Source organism: Muscardinus avellanarius (genome assembly GCF_963383645.1).
Source record: "Muscardinus avellanarius genome assembly, chromosome: 3".
Taxonomy (NCBI): domain Eukaryota; kingdom Metazoa; phylum Chordata; class Mammalia; order Rodentia; family Gliridae; genus Muscardinus; species Muscardinus avellanarius.
In genome coordinates, this window is record NC_137788.1 from 102,831,238 (window position 1) to 102,852,729 (window position 21,492).

At 38.3% G+C, this 21,492-nt stretch overlaps 1 protein-coding gene across 1 annotated transcript in view; it reads right to left on the reverse strand.

The window, feature by feature from the left end:
• The window catches only part of PTPN22 (protein tyrosine phosphatase non-receptor type 22), a gene marked incomplete at its 3' end in the record, with an annotated part of 88,167 nt that overhangs the window by 16,319 nt on the left and 50,356 nt on the right, over window positions 1-21,492 (reverse strand). Inside the window, exons 12-19 of the mRNA XM_080691504.1 lie at window positions 20,648-20,734; window positions 16,050-16,126; window positions 14,840-15,660; window positions 11,261-11,344; window positions 10,533-10,663; window positions 8,962-8,989; window positions 2,081-2,161; window positions 1,258-1,373 (exon numbers count right to left, since the gene is read on the reverse strand). Of these exons, the coding sequence (XP_080547630.1) occupies window positions 1,258-1,373; window positions 2,081-2,161; window positions 8,962-8,989; window positions 10,533-10,663; window positions 11,261-11,344; window positions 14,840-15,660; window positions 16,050-16,126; window positions 20,648-20,734 (1,425 nt within the window). The remainder of the gene's footprint in view (window positions 1-1,257; window positions 1,374-2,080; window positions 2,162-8,961; window positions 8,990-10,532; window positions 10,664-11,260; window positions 11,345-14,839; window positions 15,661-16,049; window positions 16,127-20,647; window positions 20,735-21,492) is intronic.

The following is a 21,492-nucleotide window of genomic DNA, read 5'->3' on the forward strand; positions in this document are numbered from 1 at the left end:
CACGCCTGGCATCAGAGCAATGTTTTGTTGCCTGCTCTCACTGGCCTTTCTAAAGGGCAGATGGCTACATGGACTTGGCCCTGGAAGGCAGAAGACACCTCTTCCCTGATACACACCCATGTTGGGTGGTCCTTAGCGCTTCATGGTAAAGGGGCCTAGGACTCCAGGTAGTCCCCTAGGTGACAGCACATGCCCCCTGGTGGCCTATGTTCCTTTCCCAGGGGCAACAGATGGCACCACTGTATTGCAGGGAGCTTTGTCCTCTCACTGTGGCCTGTTAAGAGTTCCTCTTTTTTCTTGTACATAAAGCCGCAGATTGCAACCACAGGTACAGTGAGCTTGGTATGCTCGGTCAGGCCACAGCCCCCTGCCTGCCACAGTTTTATCTGTGGATAAGTCTCTTGCTCATATCCCTGCCTGATGGCAGAGATTTGGGATGGTCACTCACAATAAGCCCTTCCCATTGTTGGCATGTACTGACAGTTGGCTGTTTATTGGGTCCTGACAGTGTGGAGAGCCTCTTGGCAGGGCAATGATTGGCAGGTGGTGCTTTGACCTCTGCGGGGCAAAGCCTTTTGCAGAAATAATGAGAACTAGGCCACCAAAAGATAGTGACTATTTATCATGTGACTAAGCATGCGCTGGGCACCTCCAGTGGACTGTGTGTGTGCGGGGCGGGGAGGGGTACTGGGCATGAAATCCAGGGGCATTCTACCTCTGAGTTACACGCCCCAGCCCTATTTTTCATTCATTATTTTGAAACAGGGTCTCATTGAGTTGCAAAGGGTTTCACTAAGTAGCTGAAGCTGTCCACGAACCAAGATCCTTTCCTGTCTCAGCCTCCCAAATGCTGAAATTACATGTGCCACCACACCCAGCTTCTTTCTATTAATTTTGATTGTTGAGAGAGCAACAATAAATTTTAGTAAAGATATTTAATTTTCCATCTAAGTTTTGGGAAGGGAAGAATAACCATTAGTAAAGAAAGCTTCTAGATGTCTCATGTTTTCTAAATCTCGCATCTCTGGGGGGAAGGTGGGACTAGGGATTGAATCCAGGGGCATTCTACCTCTGAGCTACACCCCCATCCATCCCTTTTTATTTCTTATTTTGAATAAATGAAATTTATATAAATTAAAATTTATATAAAATAAATATTTTAGACTGGCCTCAAACCTGCACTCCTCCTGTCTCAGCATCCCAAAAATTGGGATTACAGTCTTGCAGCATCATGCCTGGCTCTTGCATCTCCTTTACCTTACTCCTTGTGAAACATTTTCCAGGAGTCTTCAGTGTTTGTTTTGAAGATGTTGACTTTTCTATGGCTTCAGGACAGCTGGTACTATACATTTCTACAGGTTGGGCTTGCATACCTTAAACAAAGAAAAAAAAAAGATATATTCTCGCATAGTTTTTAAAGCACTTGGATTATAGATAGATAGGTGTATGTTCAATAATTCTTACTTGGCTTTTTTTTTTTTTTTTTTTTTTTTTTTTTTTGCGGGCCTAGGGATGGTACCCAGGGGCATTTGGCCTTGTCAAAGCTACACCCCCTGCCCTATTTTTTATTCTTTATTTTGAAACAGGGTCTCACTAAGTTCCTGAGGGCCTCCCTAAGTAGCTGAGGCTGTCCACAAACCGCGATCCTCCATTCAGCCTCCCGAATGCTGGGATTACAAGTGTGCGCCACCACACCCAGCTCTTACTTGGCTTTTTAAGACATTATTGTTACTATACATTGTGGGCTTTAGAAAATGTATTCTTTCTGGGCTGGAGATGTAGCTCAGTGGTAGAGTACCTATCTAGTATATATGAAGCCCTGGGATTGATCTCCAACATCACAGAAAAAGAAAAAAGAATATGTTTTTTTTTTGTCTTATTTAATGAACCCGGGGTCATTTTACACCCCGGGCATTTTAATTTTTATTTTCTCTATGTGGTCTTGCTCAAACCTGTGATCATCTTGTTTCAGCTTCCCAAGTACTGGGACTACAGGCATATACCACCATGCCTGACATTTTTAACCTTCTAATGTTCCCATTTTTATAACTATTTTTGGAGAGAAAGTATGGCCACTTACCACCTTCATCAGCAAGAAAGAAGGATGCTAAGGTTCTTTCTGGGAGTGGAGGTGGAGGGGAGGAACAATCTTGGTGTAGATCTATAAGAAAAGTATACAAAATAAATAAGCTCATCAATTAGAAGTCATGAAGTCAGCCGGGCAGGGTGGTGTATACCTGTAATCCCAGTACTTGGGAGCCTGAGATTTCTATCTCAGCATCCCAGGTTTGAGACCAGCCTCAGCAACTTGACAACACCCTGTTTCAAAATAGAAAATGAAACAGGGCGGAGGGGGTTCAATTCCTAGTAACACACACACACACACACACACACACACACACACACATACATATACATAAAAAGAATTTATTTCTCCTCAAGGCTGATTTATAATGCCCCTGAGTTCAAGACTCAGTACCAAGGGAAAAAAATGGTCATGAAATCAAGACCCTTTTTGACTTTGCATAACATTTGAAATTAGTCAACCACCAAATAAAATATTATCTGAACAATGATCAGAGCTTCAAGAACTTGGTCCTTCTAGCTCATTAGCCCTACATGACTATGACTCATCAAAAACTTAGCACACACTCATAGCTGTATTCTTCCAAAGAAATTGAAATTGAATTTAATAAAGTTTCTAGATCTAACTTCTAGTTTACCAGAAATCCTGGAGATAGAGGAAACACAGTCCAATTCAGAATGTTAAACAGTATTTAGGACAAATATCCCACTCTCTTCAACAAATAAATAATAGCATGAGAAATTATAAATAGGAAAAACAGTTGTGTGTGTGTGTGTGTGTGTGTGTGTGTGTGTGTGTGTGTGTGTGTTGCTAGGGATTGAACCAGGGGCATTCTACCTCGGAGCTACACCTGCAGCCCTTTTTATTGTTTGTTTTGGAACAGGGTCTCACTAGATTGCTGAGATGATCACAAACCTGTATCCTCCTGTCTCAGCCTCCCAAGTACTGAGATAACAAACATGTGCCATCACAGAACTGTTAACATACTTTAAAAGACGTAGGAAACATGCAAACCAAAGTGTAGACTTTGTTTAAATCCAGACTCAAATAAGCCAACTTTAAAAATACATATTTGAAAGCCGGGCGTGGTGGCACACACTTGGGAGGCTGAAACAGGAGGACCGCACAGGTTCAAAGCCAACCTCAGCTACTGAATGAGGCTCTCAACAACTTAGTCAGACCCTATTTCCAAATAAAGTATAAAAATAGGTCTGGGAGTGTAGCCTGGACAGAAAAGCCCCTGGGTTTCACCCCAGTACCACATACACACACACACACACACAAAGACATTTGATTGTTTTTTTTAATTTTGGTGGTACTGGAGGTGGAACCCAGGGAATTTCTACCTCCGGACTATATTCCCAGACCTATTTTTATATTTTATTTGGAAACAGGGTCTTACTAAGTTTCTGAGAGCCTCACTAAGTAGCTGAGGCTGGCTTCGAACCTGTGCGATCCTCCTGTTTCAGCCTCCCAAGCGTGGGGATTACAAGCATGCGCCATCACACCCGGCACCAAAAGACATTTGAGACAAGTGGAGAGAACCGAACACAGTCTAGATATTAGATAAAATTAAGCCATTATTATTAATGTATAGGTATAAAAATGCTATTATGATGGGTTTAACATGTGTTTTAAATTTTTTATAAAATAAAATTATAAAACTATTTTTGCATATTGCAAATTCATAAAAATATAAATTGTGTTCTATTGGTATAAGCTTCTCATTATACAGTGCTGAGTATTATATACTATATTAATGTCTACATTAACATAAAAATGCAGTTAAGTGCTAGAATTTCACCTGTCCTTGGTCACTGGAAGTTTTTAGGACTTAGAATTTCTCTATGAAACAAGTTTTTTTTTATTTATTATGTTCTGGGCAACATACAAAAACAATAGTTATTCCAGCACCTAAATAAAATGCCTAGCATACAGTAAATACTGAATAAATATTTGACCTAACTTTTAAAGTAGTGTATCATCTTCCAGTTCATCCTTAGAAAATACCTTTGTGTTTGTGTGTGTGGTGGGGGTGGTACTAGAGATTGAGTGCAGAGGCATTCTATCTATAAGCTATGCCCCCAGCCCTATTTTTTTTTTTTTTTTGGTGGTACTGGGGTTCCTGGAAGCCCTTCTACCTCCGGGCTACACTCCCAGACCTATTTTATACTTTTTATTTGGAAACAGGGTCTCTTAAGCCAGTATGGCTGGCTTCGAACCTGCGTGATCCTCCTTGTCTCCGCCTCCCAAGGTGGGGATTACAAACATGCGCCACCACGCCTGGCCCCCCAGCCCTATTTTATGTTTTGTTTTGAAACAGGGTCTCGCCAGGTTGTTGAGAGTCTTGCTATGTTGCTGAGACTATCTTAGAACCTGTGATCCTCCTGTCTCACCCTCCCAAGTACTGGCATTACAGGAATGTACCACCCCCTGACTTGTTAGGAAATATTCTAAGAACTAAAGCTGTCAGTTAACAATATCCTAACAGCTATCTTCCTAAAATACCATTCCATCTTAATACTCTCCTAGTAAAGAATCCACAATATCTATTTACTACATTTAATCTAAATTCTTCTACATTTCCTAGTTTTGTGTGAGTGGTGATAAAAACATAAGATTTGTCCTTACTGACAGTATATTCACTGTATTGTATGCAACCATCACCACTATATGATTCCAGAATATTTCTCATCACCCCAAAGGAAACTACATACATTAAGTAATTACTCTCTATTCCTTCTTTCCGCTAGGCCCTGACAATCACTATTCTTCTTTTGGCCTTTATAGATTTGTCTATTTTGAATAGTTCATCTGAGTACCTTTTCGGTCTTTCAAAATCTTGCCACATTTTATCTATGCAAATTTATTTTCTGTATTTCACAAACTAGAACCTCTATTGTAATAAAAGCAATCTATTCAAGCTGGGCATGGTGGTGCAAGTTTGTAATGCAAGCACATGGGAAGCTGAGTCAGGATCAGGAGGTTCAAGACCAACCTCCAACAATTTAGTAAGAGACCCTCAGCAACTTAGGGAAACAGTGTTTCAAGATAAAATAAAATAAAATAGAGGACTGAGAGTGCAGCTCAGAGGTAAAATACCCCCAGGTTCAATCCCCAGTCCAAAAAACAAAACCAACAACAAAAAATGCAAAAACCTACTCACTGGCTGGAGATGTAACTTGATGGCAGAGTAGCAGGAGGCCCTGAGTTTGATCCCAATACTGATAAATGTATAACTAACCTATTCATCATTTTTCTGCACACATTATGTTCATCTTTACCTTTGAGCTATTGCTAGGCTGATCGCTGCTCAAGTTCTTACCTTTTTTCTATCTATCCATTTTTTTTTTTTTTTGTAGTACCAGGGATGGAACCCAGGAGCATTCCAAGCTACACACCCAGCCACTTCTTTCTTTCTTTCTTTCTTTCTTTCTTTCTTTCTTTCTTTCTTTCTTTCTTTCTTTCTTTCTTTCCTTCTTTCTTTCTTTCTTCCTTCCCTCCTTTTCTTTCTTTCTTTCTTTCTTTCTTTCTTTCTTTCTTTCTTTCTTTCTTTCTTTCTTTCTTTCTTTCTTTTTTCTTTTCCTTTTTTCCAGTACCTAGGATGAAACCCAGGGGCATTGTACCTCTGAGGAACATCCCCCACCTATTGTTTAGTCATTTTATTTTTGAAACAGAGTCTCACTGAGTTGCAAAGGGCATTTCTAATTAGCTGAGGCTGCCCGCAAACTGCCATCCTCCAGTCTCTGCCTCCTGAATGCTGGGGTTACAAGCATGCATCACCATGCCTGGCTCATTTTATTTTTTCTTTTAAAATAGGGTCTGTACCAGGCGTGGTGGTGCACTCTTGTAATCCCCACACTTGGGAGGCGGAGACAGGAGGATCACGCAGGTTTGAAGCCAGCCATGCTGGCTTAAGAGACCCTGTTTCCAAATTAAAAAATTATTAAAAAAATAGGTACTGGGAGTGTAGCCCGGAGGTAAAAGGGTTTCCAGGAACCCCAGTACCACCAAAATAAATAAATAAATAAATAAATAAATAAATAAATAAATAAATATAATAAATTAGGGTCTTACTAGATTACCAAGTCTCACTGTGATGCTGAGGCTATCTTCAAACCTGTTTTCAGTCTTCTATGTACTGGGAATATTACAGATACATGCCACCAAGCCTGGCTTATCTAGAGTCTTGAAAGTTCTTTTCTCTATGCATTGTAGCCTTTTCTAACCACTTCAGGGATACAAACCTGTTTTTTCCATACCCTGGTGACTATAATTAGTGCCACACAAATTATCACTTAATGGTTCCATGTGGGTATTGGTTTTATCTACCCAATTTGAATATAAGCATTAAGTAGTAGTCTTTATTATACACCCTGCCCATTCTAACACTGTGTAAGGTACGTAGAGCTTGCTTAGCAAATGCTTACTTGGTGATTTGCTGTTAAATGGGTAATATTTAATGAGGGTTTCTTTTTTTTATAAGCATGGTGCTAAAAGCTTCAGATGCATTATCTCAAGTCACACAAATGTTCTCTAAGGGGTTCTACTATCCTCATTTTATAAATGGGAAAGATCAACAATTAGAGAAGGCAGGTGTACATTTGGATAATTCTTATTACAACTGAGTTTGAATTAAAGCCTGTCTGATTCTAACACACATGCTTTTTAACTTCCATATTACATGACATTGCCTATTTATATGTTTCAGTAATATGATAATATGTATAAATATGCTAACAACTACCACCTGCGATAATGTATGCAAAGCACTTACAAGTGCCCAATAAATGTTCACTGTTCAGCATATAAACACACACACACACAAAGCTTAGGCAAGTACTGGGAAAGCAATAGCAAGTTAAAAAACTAAGTGACCAGAAACAATTTGGGGGGGGGTGGGTCTGGGGGTGGAACCCAGGAGCATTCTACCTCCAAGCTATACCCTCAACCCTTTTTATTTTTATTTCAATTTTATTTATCTATTTATTTTGCAGTACTGGAGATTGAACCCAGAGTTATTCTACCTCGGAGCTATACCCCCAGCCCATACCTGGAGCAACTTAGCAACTTTTTTTTTAAATAAAGAATATATGTATCTATGTTCATAGCTGCACAATTCACCATAGCCAAACTATGGAAGCAGCCAAGATGTCCATCAACAGATGAATGGATTACAAAACTGTGGGATATGTACACAATGGAATTTTACTCAGCCATCAAAAAAAACTCAATTACGTCATTTTCAGGGAAATGGATGGAACTGGAGGACATTATGCTAAGTGAGATTAGTCAGTCACAAAAAATAAGAAATCAGATGCTTTCCCTAATATGTGAGAGTTAGGGAGAAATGGGTCATAGGAGGAACTCTTGGAAGAGGATCAGTAACTTTTAACTCTGTTTACATTGTCTTTGGATATACAATATTTTTTTTATTTTTTAGGGAGTTTATTTACTCTTTTGTTGCCTGTGCCATTGAAATCATATCCAAGAAATCACTTCCAATTTCAATGTTGTGAGGTTTTATGACCCAGATTTTCTTCTAAAAGCTTATAGTATTAAGATTTATATTTAGGTCTTTTATCTATTTTGAGTTAATATTTGTATATGTGTTAGGTAAGGGTCCAATTTTATTCTTTTTCATTTATTATTATTTTTCAACAATATTTAGTTAAAAGACTAGTATTTCCTCCACCAAAAGTTCATGGAAACCTTGTCAAAAATAACTTGACAATGTATGGAAGAATTTATCTCTAGGCTTTTAATTAGCTCCAATGGTTTATATATCTGCCTTTATAACAGTACTACACTGTTTCAATTATTGTAGCTTTATATGGTTTGAAATCAGAAAATATACATCTTCTAGCTTTGTTCTTCTTTGAGACTGTTTTGGGTATCTAGAGTCCATATTCCATATCAGGATAGATTTTTTTCTGAAAAATAAATAAATAAATGTATGATAGTTTCACCTAAAAAAAAAAAAAAAAAGAAAAAAATATTCTCTGGTAAGAAAGAAAGCAAAAAGAAATATTGAAATGTTATCTTTAAGTCATCAAAAGTTTGGTACCAGACAAATGAAACTGTTATGTGAGATTATCAATGTTAATATTGTATAAATTGCTATAATACTAGATGTCAACCAGTAAGCCAAGCGTGGGAAGGAGGGATGGGGAGGGAATGGGGTGGGGATCGGGTAGGGGCTAACTGGGCGAGATGTGCATGTATGTCCACAAAAGTATTTTCTTTATACCACTATGATGTATGAATACATTGCACCAATAAAAAATAAATTAAAAAAAAAAAAAGAATATTTTATTCTTTACCTTGAAACAGGGTTTCAAAAAGTTGCGAAGGGCCTCACAAGTTGCTGAGGCTAGCCATAAACCTACGATTCTCCTGTCTCAGCCTCCCAAGTACTGGGATTATAAGCATGCACCAACACGCCCAGCAACCCTTTGTATTTATTTATTTTTTGAAATAGATCTCACTAGGTTGCTAAGAGTCTTACTACATTGCTGAGGCTAAACTTGAATGTGCAATTTTCCTGTCTCAGCCTCCCAAGTACTGGGATTACAGGTGTGTATCACTACCTGTATTTTTTTTTTTTTGCACTAGTTATTGAACCCAAGAGGATTCTGTCTCTAACCTATGCCCCAAGTCCTTTTTATTTATTTTTGTGGTACTGAGAAATGAATTCAGGGGTGTTCTACCTCTGACCTACACCCCCAGCCCTATTTTTTTTTTAACAGGGTCTCAATAAATTTCTGAGTCTGGCCACAAACATGCAATCTGGAATTACAGGCATATGCCACCATATCTGGCTTAGTACATATTCTTAGGGTTAAATATCATCTAAAGCCAAGATAATTTTTTACCTGATTTGGGACTCCGGATTCTTACACTCTAAAAGAAAAAAAAAAGGAAAAATGAAAGAAGAATATGTATTCACATTATACAAATTAAAAGCAATAAATAGTGCTTGTGAAAATTATCTTCCAAATATATATCCATATAATTATGAAATATACTCTTATTTTTCCTAATTTATAAGTGTGCTTCACATACTGTGTTTATATAGATTTTAATATCACATGGCAATTAGTCCTAATTTGATCCCCTTCTATTTCTTTTTTATTTAGACCATTTTCCTGAAAATTTATTTGAATAAGTTGTTGAAATTATAGGTACTTTATGGCATTGGAAAAGGAGTGATTGTCCTTTGCTCTAAGAGTTAAGATGAAGAATATTACATGTGTGCATATTCTTAAAAATAATAAATACAGAACATACGTACATTAAACTGTAATTTTAAAAGTGGAAAATAGTTGCCTACCAGAATTGCAGTTGTAGAAACTTAAATGTTTGTTTAGTTCATTACTTTTCTTATCTCTGATATTTTAATATAACAGGTTCAAAGAAACCATAATGTTATATACAGAAATGCATAACAGATATTTATTTATTTATTTATTTATTTATTTATTTATTTATTTATTTGCAGTGTGGGGGAGTGAACACAGGGAATTCTAACTCCAAGCTATACCCCCAGACTTATTTTTTTTTTATTCTTTATTTTAAGCAGGGTCTCACTAAGTTGTGGAAGTCCTCACTAAATAGCTGAAGTTGTCACAAACCCTCAATCCTCCTGTCTCAGCCTCCCAATACAAGTATGAGCCACCATGCCCAGGCATAACAGATTTTTTAGAAATGTAGATTTTTCTTCCAGATGCAGAAAACATTATTCCAAAAAGGTCTTATCTTTTCCTTCCTTCCTCTCTCTCTTTCTCCCTTTCTCCCTTTCTCTTTCTCTTTCTCCTTCTTTCTTTCCTTCTCTTTCTTTCTTTCTTTCTTTCTTTCTTTCTTTCTTTCTTTCTTTCTTTCAAGAAATTGAACCCAGGGGCATTCTACCTGTGAGCCACACTCCTCCAGTTCTCTTATTTTTTTGTTTTGAAACAGGTCTCACGACTTTGTGGAAAGTATTGCTAAGTTGCTGAGGCTGGTCTTGAACCTGCGAGCCTCCTGTCAGCCTCCCAAGTATTGGGATTATAGGCATGTGCCACCACACCAGCTCCAAACAGCCTATCTTAAATAGTGTGTGCATATGCCATAAAATTTCTCTCTATAATATGTTGTCACAGGTAACATGATACAGCCTATGAAACTACTACAGTAAATAAGCTATCTATAAAACATTTACGTTTTCCTTGACTATTCATTCAGAATCAGCTCAAGTGTTTTCTCTTCCATTAAGCCCATTGATCACTTGCAACTTGAAAGGATCTCCATACTTTTGAGTTTGTCTTGTAATATTTAGTATCCCCTTTCATCATCTTTCATATTGTATTATATTTAGTATCTACTTAATAATTATTGAATGATCAGTATTTAAATGAATGAAATAAAATTGTTAAATCCAAATGAGGAAAGTAAGAAAATTGTTACTGACCTTGCTTGGCCTAAGTTTTACAGAGTCATCAATTTTCTTTGATTCTGATGTTCCACTCCATTCTAGTGATGTTCCAATTTTTACCTTCACATCTGAAGATGAGGATTTGAGAGTGCTTGGTGGGAATTCTGCTAGAAGAGAGCAAATATAAAGTGATTCTTAGGAGTGGTATTATATATATTTTTTGGTACTAGGGACAAAACCCAGAGGCATTCTACCTCTGACCTACAACCCCAGCCCTATTTTTTATTCTTTATTTTGAAACAGGGTCTCACTGAGTTGCAAAGGGCCTCACTAAGTAGCTGAGGCTGCCCTTGAACTGCAATCCTCCTGTTGTACCTCCCAAATGCTAGGTTTACAAGCGTGAACCACCAGGCCCAGCTCTGTTTTTTTTTTTTTTTTTTTTTTTTGTGCTGGGAATTGAATCCAGGAGTGTTCTACCTCTGAGCTATAGACCTCCAGCCATACATTATATAAAATATATATTATATATATATGATTATTTTCAAATAAGTTCTCACTAAATTGCAGAGGATCTCCCTACATTGCTGAGGCTGGCCATGAACCTGATCCTCCTGTCTCAGCCTCCCAAAGTACTGGGATTAAGGCATGAGCCACCGCACCTGGCTGTTTTATTTTTAGAAATCATATGTTGCTCATCAGTAGTACACAAAACACCAAAGGGATCCTATAATTTATAGAACGGTACTTAATAGAACTATACTTACCTGCTTCTTCTACCACAATAAACGATTCAGGTGTCCGTTCAGGAAGTGGAGGGGGGATCTCATCATCTATCCTTGGAGAAGTTGCTATCCAAAATGTCAGAAATATAATCACATTTTAAATTAGAATGATTCAAAGAAAATTATAACCTAGTTCTAAATATAAATTTAAGCTGGATGTGGTGGCATATGCTTGTAATCCCAGTACTTGGGAGGCTGAGACAGAATTGTAGGTTCGAGGACAGCCTCAGAAAATAGTAAGACTCTCATCAACCTAAAGAGACCCTGTTACACACACACACACACACACACACACACACACACACACACACACGAGATATATATAATTTTAAAAATATAAGCCTGGTGTGGTGATGCATGCTTGTAATTCTGGCATTTGGGAGGCTGAAACAGGAGGATCTTGGTTTGTGGACAACCTCAGCTACTTAGTGAGGCCCTTTGCAACTCAGACCCTGTTTTAAAATAAAGAATAAAAAATAGGGCTGGAGGTATAGCTCAGAGGTAGAATGCCCCTGGGTTCCATCTCCAGTACCCTCCCACACACAATAGAATTTATATTTAAATTGTGTTAATAAACCATTAAGCATAATTTAGCTGGTACTTGTTCACTCAAGGAAAAAGCAGAAAAATTCATCTTTAGATGCAAACTCAGTTTTTGCTTATTCTTCAAAATTTATTTAAAAAAAAAACCAGAGAGAAGCCAGGTGTGGTGGCATATCCCTATAATCCCAGTACTTGGGAGGCTGAGACAGGAGGATCAGAGGGTCGAGGCCAGCCTCAACTACTTATAAGGCCCTCTGCAACTTAGTGAGACCCTGTTTCAAAATAAAAAATAAAAAAGCCAGGTGTGGTGGTGCACGCTTGTAATCCCCGCACTTGGGAGGCGGAGACAGGAGGATCGCGCAGGTTCAAAGCCAGCCTCGCTGCTTAAGAGACCTTGTTTCCAAATAAAATTTAAAAAATTGGTCTGGGAGTGTAGCCCAGAGGTAGAAGGGCTTCCAGGAACCCCAGTACCACCAATAAAATAAATAAATAAATAAATAAATAAATAAATAAAGCTGAGAGTATAGCTTAGTTGTAGATAAAAATAAAATAGGGCTGAGAGTATAGCTCAGTTGTAGAAGACCCTTGGGTTCAATCCCCAGTATAAAAAAAAAGCCGGAAAGTATTTTGGTTGACTCACTTAGTATTATGATGCTTCACATTGTTTTTTACATAATTCTTTCCTTTTGTTTTATATAGAATATAAAATAAAGTGTTTTAAAGCACTGACATGCCAAAGATTTAGTTATACAGTCAATAAAATTATAAAAATTTGAATCTTTTTCATTCCACACAAAATTCAGGGATAGGACATTTTTTCTTTTTTCAAAATAAGGGTTTTACAGGGTTTTCCATATTTCTATAGAAAGGTTCAGAATTTGTACAGAAACCTCCAGCTGCTGTTATAAAAATTACCACCAGGTGGCACACATGTCAATATTGCCATAATTTATGTAACTAAAGATTTGGTTTTTTAATGATTCTGATGCTCTGAAAAATCTAAGATATTGTGGTTATTTAGAAAAAGAAAACATAAGCCAGTCATGGTGGTGCACGCTTGTAATCCTAGTACTTGGGAGGCTGAGACAGGAGGATCACGGTTTGTGAACAGCCTAAGCTACTTAGTGAGGCCCTCTGCAACTTAGCAAGACCTCGTTTCAAAATAAAGAATAAAAAATAGGGCTCGGGGTGTAGCTCGGAGGTAGAATGCCCCTGGCTTCCATTCCCAGTAACACACACACACACACACACACACACACACACCAAATAATATAAAGCTGGGCCTGGTGGCACCCACTTATAATCCCAGTACTTGGGAGGCTGAGACAGGATAGGTTCAAAGCCAGCCTCTGCAACTCAGTGAGGCCCTCTGCAACTTAGTGAAACACTATTTCAAAATAAGGAATAAAAAAATCAGGGTATAACTTGGAGGTAGAATTCCTTTGAGTTCAATCCCCACTATCAGAAAAGAAAGAAAGAAAATATGCTCAAATTGTATAACAAGATCAAAGTACATAAACAGAAATTTCCTAGATTCAGATAAAATATTTTTATAACAAAGCTATAAATAATCTACACATCTATTAATTGAGAAACTGTATATGGGCTTGGGTGTAGCTCAAGGATAAAGTTCTTGCCTGGCATGCACAAGACCCACCCCACCTTAACACCAACAAAAAAGAAATTATACACCCCGGCATGGTGGCACATTTGGGAGGCTGATACAGGAGGATCACAGGTTCAAAGACAGTCTTAGCAAGTAGTGAGGCCTCCCACAAACTAGAGAAACCCTGTTTTAAAAATAAGACAATAAAATAGGGCTGGGGTATAGCTGAGAGAATGCCCTTGGTTCCATCCTCAGTACCACAAGAAAGAAAGAGAAGAAAGAAGGGAGAGAGAAAGGAAGGAGAGAAGGAAAGAAGGAAGGAAGGAACTGTACAATAAAGAATATTATAAGGCACAAGTTTTCTCTACTTCATATCTAAGTGGAATGCTTGTTATAACTATGTGATGCTATGCTTTAAGAGAACTAAATTTGTTCTTTGCTCTCCCTCTTCTTTTGCATCAAATCATTAAACTCTGTGCCTAATGGTGGGACACTTGCATGCTGGAGGTACTGGTTTTAATCCCTATCACGACAAAATAATAATTATTATAACAGCCACTAGCAGGACATTCATTTACTTCTAATTTCAGATTACTCGGATTAAAAAAAACAATACACATAATGGGCAAAAATCCAGCATTATAGGAGATAAAGTGTGAAAGTGAAGTTGTATTATAAGCCGGGCGTGGTGGCGCACGCTTGTAATTCCCGCGCTTGGGAGGCAGAGATAGGAGGATCGCGCAGGTTCGAAGCCAGCCTAGCTGGCTTAGGAGACCCTGTTTCCAAATAAAAATATAAAAAAAAATAGGTTTCTGGGAGTGTAGCCCAGAGGTAGAAAGGTTTCCAGGAACCCCAGTACCACACACACACAAAAAAATGGTGTATTATAAGATAAAAATTCCACACAAACTACCAAATAATAGTCTCATCTAATAAGTTACTACAAAAGGGCAGGAAGTCAGGTCCTCCACTTTCAACTCCTGCAGGAAAAGAATTCAATGCTTAGCATATGTTCAGCTCATTATATCTACATGATTGTGCAACAAAAATTTGGGGTGACCATGTGGTGCTGTTGATCAGTTTTTTTCTGCTATTCTTTGGAACCTGCTGTTGTACAATAAGGGTTAAGTTGGAGGCCTTTGATAAACGGTTCTGGGAACGAGGACTGGCTCCTGCAGAAGCCTCCCTGTTGGCATAGGTTTGACTGCCTGCACTCCTGCCTGTTTCATGGAATATTACATGCTCAATGTTGTTTTCAGCCTATCACATCATTAAAACACTCTTGGAATTTCTTTGAGGAGGAAAAGGAAAGAGAAAGAAGAGGAGAAAGGGGTAGGGTAGGGAGAAACCAAAGAGTCTATAGGAACAAAATGAAATCTAAAATGCCATGGAAACTTCCAGAAGTAACTTACCCTCTGATGCTGCCTCTCGGTTCAGTGGCGGGGGAAAATTGACAGGGGGATTTAATGCTACAGAATCATGGGAGTTGTAATAAGAGAAGAGGGTTGGAGAGGACGTTGGGAGCTGTGACCAAGGAAAAACAGTTCCATCTTGCTTCTCAGGGAAATCAAGAGACATCTTAGACTCAGCAGTCCTTGGAGGCAATGATGAAGAATAAGGGTCTTCCCCTAGAGACAGGTAAGAACAGACGCTAAAAGCACTAGAGCTGTGCTGCTTTACGGGAGAAGCACCACACGTCTGGGGCGTAGACTCCCGTGGCAGTAAAGAATTCAGCTCTTCTGAAGAAACATGCATCACTTTTTGAGCCTCCAACTCCATAAGGCAAGAATCACGTGGCTGAGATTGCAAATATGATACATTTTCCTTGATGTCCAACTCCTGAGTCTTTCTCTGCTGTATCAGTTCAAAGGGAGTTGATTTTGTCCGCGTTATTGGCCCCTTTGAATTAAAGCATCTTCCTACTGCACTTACAGGTTGAGAATTAGGCTGTGCCCCAAACAAAATGGAGCTGAAGTCCAAACTTTGATGCTTCTGAAGGGGTTCCCCAGCTACTGGTAACACCTTGGTCTGCCATTTTGTGGTTGTGATGGCATTTTTGTTACAACCATAATTTAGTTCCAAAAAGTCAAAAGAAGGGCTTGATTTAGCAGAGTGCAAAACTTCCTTTTCACTTACTTCAGAAGGCCTAACATCAAAGGAAGAGGTGTTTGCATTCTCTCTCCTTATCCTTTGTTTGCTCTGTTGGTTCACCATATTTGCTTCTCTGATGGTGCTGAAGCAAAAAGAAAGAGAAATGATGACACTCTGCCTCAAAGAGGACTTTTCCCACTGGGCGTGGAGGAGCACGCTTATAATCCCAGCATTCGGGAGGCAGAGACTGGAGGATCATGGTTCACGGATAGCCTCAGCTACTTAGTGAAGCACTTCGCAACTCAGTGAGACCCTGTTTAAAAAAAAAAAAAAGACGAAAAAATAAGCCTGGGGGTATAGCTCAGAGGTACAATGCCCCTGGATTCCATCCTCAGTACCACACACACACACACACACACACACACACACACACACACAAAAGCCTTTTCCCAGCACCACAAAGACAAATGAGAATGAGATTTGTCTCCCAGACACAACAATCAACATGCAGATATATAAAATTGTGCTTACCTTTTTGGTATATTAGATGGACAAAAGTCTGTTGGTAGAATGGGATTTTGCTTGGGAATTGAATACTTTGCTTGAGTCTTCAAGAGATATAAAGATTTTTTTTTTTTAGTGAAACCATATCAAAGAAATATTTTAACATTCAGAAGGCAAAGAAAAACTTGTTCAGAAAATATAAATTTCTAAAATAATTCATGAATGATTTAGGTGAACTGAAATATTGTACTTGGCAAGAATTTGTTCAAATACTGAGGACAAAAGAATCAGAATAAAAGACTGATAGTGTTATAGAGACTAAAAAGAATTTGCTTATAGCATCATCTTTTCAAATGTGGGATTTGTAGTGGTACTGAGAATTGAATTCAGGGATATTCTACTGCTGAGTTATACCCCCAGTTTTCCCCCTTTTTAAAATTTGGGACATGGTCTCACTAAATTAATGAGGGTTTTGCTAAATAGCTGAGGCTGGCCTTGAACCTGTGATCCTCCTGTCTCAGCCTCCTAATTATAGAAGTACACCACCACACTCAGCTAAATTAATAATTTGAATGAATTTACAAGGTGGTAACTGTAGAGAGGTAGAGTGTAGCTGGAGGAGACAGGCCACTAGAGGTGTGGCCTTGAGGACTATATCTGTCCCTGGTTGGTTTCCAGTTGCCCTGAGCAGCTACCTCTGCCACACCCTGCTGCCATGATGTTTCTGTCTTAGAGTTGACTATGTACTGTACCTCTAAAATTGTGAGCCAAAATAAACTTTTTTTCCTCCAAGTTGTTCTTGTCAGATATTTTGGATGTGTGATGAAAAAGCTAACTAATCCACCAACTATTATAGGCTTATGTCACTCCAAAAGGTATGTTGAAATATAGGCTGTAGTATCTCTCAATATGATCTTATTTGGAAATAAGGCCTTTACAGATGTAATTAATTAAGATGAGGTCATACTGATTAGAGTGGCCCTAATACAATGACTTGTGTCTATATGAGAAGAGGAAATAGGGACACACAGGGAGCATGCCATGTAATGATGGAGGCAGAGACTAAAGTAGTGCATCTGCAAGTCAATGAATGTCAAGGATTCCTAGCAAACACAGCAACAAGGAAGAGACAAGAAAGATTCTTTCCCTGGATCTATTACAGAGAATATGGCTCTGAGGATACCTAGACTTCATACTTAAAGCCTCCAAAACCACAAGAAAATAAATTTGTTATTTTAAGTATCCCAGTTTGTAGTACTTGTTACAGCATCCCGAGCAAACTAATACAGACACTTTCATACTCACTGTCAGTAATAGATAGAAAAATTAGACTGAAGGTAAATAAGGCAATAGAGCACTTGAAAATCACCACAAACCAGCCTGGCGTGGTGGCGCACCCTTACAAGCTTGGGAGGCTGAGACTGGAGGATCACACAGGCGCAAAGCCAGCCTCAGCTACTTAGTGAGGCTCTCAGCAACTTAGTGAGACCCTGTTTACAAATAAAATATAAAACAGGTCTGTGAGTATAGCCCAGAGGTAGAAAAGCCCCTGGGTTCCACCCCCAGTACCACCAAAAAAAAAAAAGAGAAGAAAAAAATCACCATAAACCAAATAGACCAAATTAGACGTCTATAGAACACTCTGCCCAACAACAGCAGGGTATACATTCTTCTCCATTATACAGGAAACATTCTTTAGAATAAACCATACTTTACAAAAAAAAGTCAATACATTTAAAAAGACTGACATCATACAAAGTATCTTTCCCAATCACAATAGAAGGCAAGAAGAAATCGGTAACATGTTTTAGCTCCCAAGTACTGGAATTACAGGCATGTGCCACCACACCCAGCATAAAGGACACTTGAAAATTTACAAATATTTGGAAATTAACACATTATTAACCAATGGGTTAAATAATAGATCACAAGCGAAATTAGAAAATAAATGAAACAAGTAAAAACAAAAATACAACAAAACAAAACTTATGAAAGCAGCGCTAAAAGGAAAATGTGTAGCTATCAGGGCATACATTAAACAAGAAAGATCACAAATCAGTAACCTAGCTTTACATTTTAAGGAACCAGAAAAAGAAGACTAAATCAAACTCAAAGCTAGAAGAAAGAGCCGGGTGTGGTGGCGCACGCTTGTAATCCCCACGCTTGGGGGGCGGAGACAAGAGGATCACACAGGTTTGAAGCCAGCTTGGGGGGTAGAGACAAGAGGATCACACAGGTTTGAAGCCAGCCGTGCTGGCTTAAGAGACCCTGTTTCCAAATAAAAAAAGTATAAAAATAGGTCTGGGAGCATAGCCCGGCAGTAGAAGGGCTTCCAGGAATCCCAGTACTACCAAAAAAAAAAAAAAAAAAAAAAAAAAAGCTAGAAGAGAGAAGAAAATTAGAAGTTAGAGTAACTGTAGACTAGAAAATAGAGAAACTCAAAAATCTGAATTGACAAACCTTTAGCTAGATTGACTAAGAAAAAAGACTTTAATTACTAAAGCCAAAGATAAAAATGTGGACATTACTACCAAGTTTACAGAAATGAAAAGAATTATGAGACTGCTATAAACAACTGTATGCCAACAAATTTGATAACATAGATGAACAAATTCCTAGAAACATCAAATCAACCAAAACTAAGGAACAAATAGAAAATCCTATTAGACCTACCACTAGTAAGGAGATTGAATGAATCATCAAAAGCCTCCCCACAAACGTCCAGAAACAAAAGCCTTCTGCCAAACATTTAAAGAAGAATTAACACCAGTACTCCACAAACTCTTCCAAAGAGCTGAATAGGTGGGGCATTAACACATGCTTGTAATCCCAGGACTTGAAGATGGGAGGGCCGCGGTTCACAGACAGCCTCAGCTCCTTAGTGAGGCTGTCTCTGGGCTCAATCCCCAGTACCAAAAATAAATAAATAAATAATTACAATTTAACTTCTGTAATTGGGGGGGGGTAGGGTACTGGCATCGAACTTAGGGGCATCCTACCTCCAAACTACACCCCAGCCTTTTTGTTATTTTTATTTTTTTGAGACAGAGTCTCACTGGGTTGCAGAGAGTCTCACTACATTGCTGAATCTGTCTTTGGAGCTGCGATCCTCCTAAGGCTAGATCCTCCCAAGTCCTGTGATTATAGGCATGCGCCATCATGTCCAGCTTCTTTAATTGAAGGAGGTATTCAAATTATTTTTGTAATGCTGAGTGAGTTGTGTTAGACTGTGTTTTAGAGAAAATAAGCCATGTCCATATGCTTATTATCCTTTTGATATCTCCAAAACCTGTAGCTATAGCCTCTATTTCACTTCTGATATTACTGTTTATGTGTGGGGTGCTGGGGATTGAGCCTGGGGGCATTCTACCTCTGAGCTACGCCCCCAGCCCTTTTTCTTTTTTTTGTTTTGAAACAGGTTCTTGCTAGGTTTCAGAGAATCCTACTAGGTTGTTGAGGCTGGCCTGGAACCTGCGCTCGTCCTGTCTTAGTCTTCCATGTACTGGTGCTACAGACGTGTGCCACCATGCCTGGCTGATACTGATCATTTTAATTTTTCTCCCTTTTTATCTTTGTCAGTCTCCTTAGAAGTCTGCCAATTTTGTTAAACTTTTCAAAGAATCAACTATTTGGTTCAATTATTTACTTTTTTGTTTTTCTATTTTCAATTCCATTGATTTTTGTCCTTCATTGCTTATCTTTTCCTATAGTTTTGAAGTGGAAGCTTAGATTATTGGTTTGATATTTTTACTGGTTTCTAACATATGTATTTGGTACTATAAATTTCCCTCAGCACTACCGTAGCTCTGTCCTATAAATTTTGATTTGCAGTAGTTTGATCTTTGTTCATTTTGAATTATAATTTTCTTAAGACTTTCTCTTTAATGAAATGGATCATTTTAAATAGGTGTGGTTTGTATATTTTCATGTTATCTTTTTCTGATTTCTGGTATGAGTCCATTGTGGTCAGAGAATACATTCTATTCTTTTTTTTTTTTTCAGGTCTGGGGATGGAACTCAGGGACATTTGACCTCCAAGTTATACCCCTTCCCTATTTTTTATTCTTTATTTTGAAACAGGGTCTCACTGAGTTGCAGAGGGCCTCACTAAGTAGCTGAGGCTGTCTGCGAACCGTGATCCTTCAGTCTCAGCCTCCTGAATGCTGGGATTACAAATGTGTGCCACTATACCCAGCTTACATTCTATTCTTAAAAATTTAAGATCTGCTTTATGACCCAAGATATAGTCTATTTTGGTTATGTCTTGTGGGCACTTCAAAAGATTGTGTAATTTTGTCTTGTTGGATGAATTATTCTATAAATATCTATTTAATCCTGTCAGTTGATGGTCATGGTGAGTTCCTTGCTGATTTGTTGTTGTTGTTGTTGTTGTTGTTGTTGTTAATTTTTCTATTGTTGAAGGGAGTGTCAAAGTCTCCAATGATCAATTATCACTGTGGTACTGGGGATTGAATCTAGGGACATTCTACCTCTGAGTGGACCCCATGTGTGCCTGACACCCCATTTGAGTTGACAATAGATAAAAGTCCCATAGTTAATATGAGATCCTTTGACCAAAAGCAAGCATCGAAAAAAAATGACATAAAATCTAATTTAAACTTTACCTTTATTCCAGAGTGTTTGTCTACAATAATATCCATGTGTCTCTTAAATAGTTCCAACACAGCACTGTAGACCAGTTCATACTGTTCCTGAAGAGCAACACAAGCAAAACAAATGAAGAAAACCAAGACATCTGGTGGACTGCAGAACCAGATTTCAGAAGTATGAAAGGACCATCAGCATAAACTATTAAACTTAATAACAAGTTTGGTGTGGTGGTATACACCAGTAATCCCAGTACTTAGGAGGCTGAGATAGGAGGTAGAGGCTATAGTGAGGCTGTCAGCAACTTAGTGAGAAACTGTTTCAAAATAAAAAATAAGGTTGGGGTGTAGCTCAGAAGTAGAAAGCCCTTGGATTCAATCCCTAGTACCAAACAACAACAACAAAAAAAATGTGTAAATTTTGTAGGTTTTTTACCATTTCATTTTTGCATTTATGTCTGCTGAAGCACTTTCTCTGCTACTTTACACAATCACATACAAATAAAAACTTTTTCTAAAGGTATTTTTAGCAGAAGAATGGTGTGGAGTCTGTATTACCCAATACAGCCATGGTACACGCTTCAATATTTTTGAGAAAGAAAAATCAGACAGGAACCCCTCATCTGGTTACAGGGTCATTTCGTGGTTAGAGTAGTATCAGAAAAAGTAGTTACAACTGTTAAGATATCTCTTCAGCTAGCCGTTGATAAGGGCAAAGTGTGAAGGCTTTGTTTCAGTTGTTTTCCAACTCTTAAAAGTAGGCTTGAAGTGCAATTTTTTGACCTGGGTATGATTTTATTGCTTCAGCATTATAATGGATAGAGCTAGGTTGCATACTTCCTGTAGTCTCTGTATATTTACAT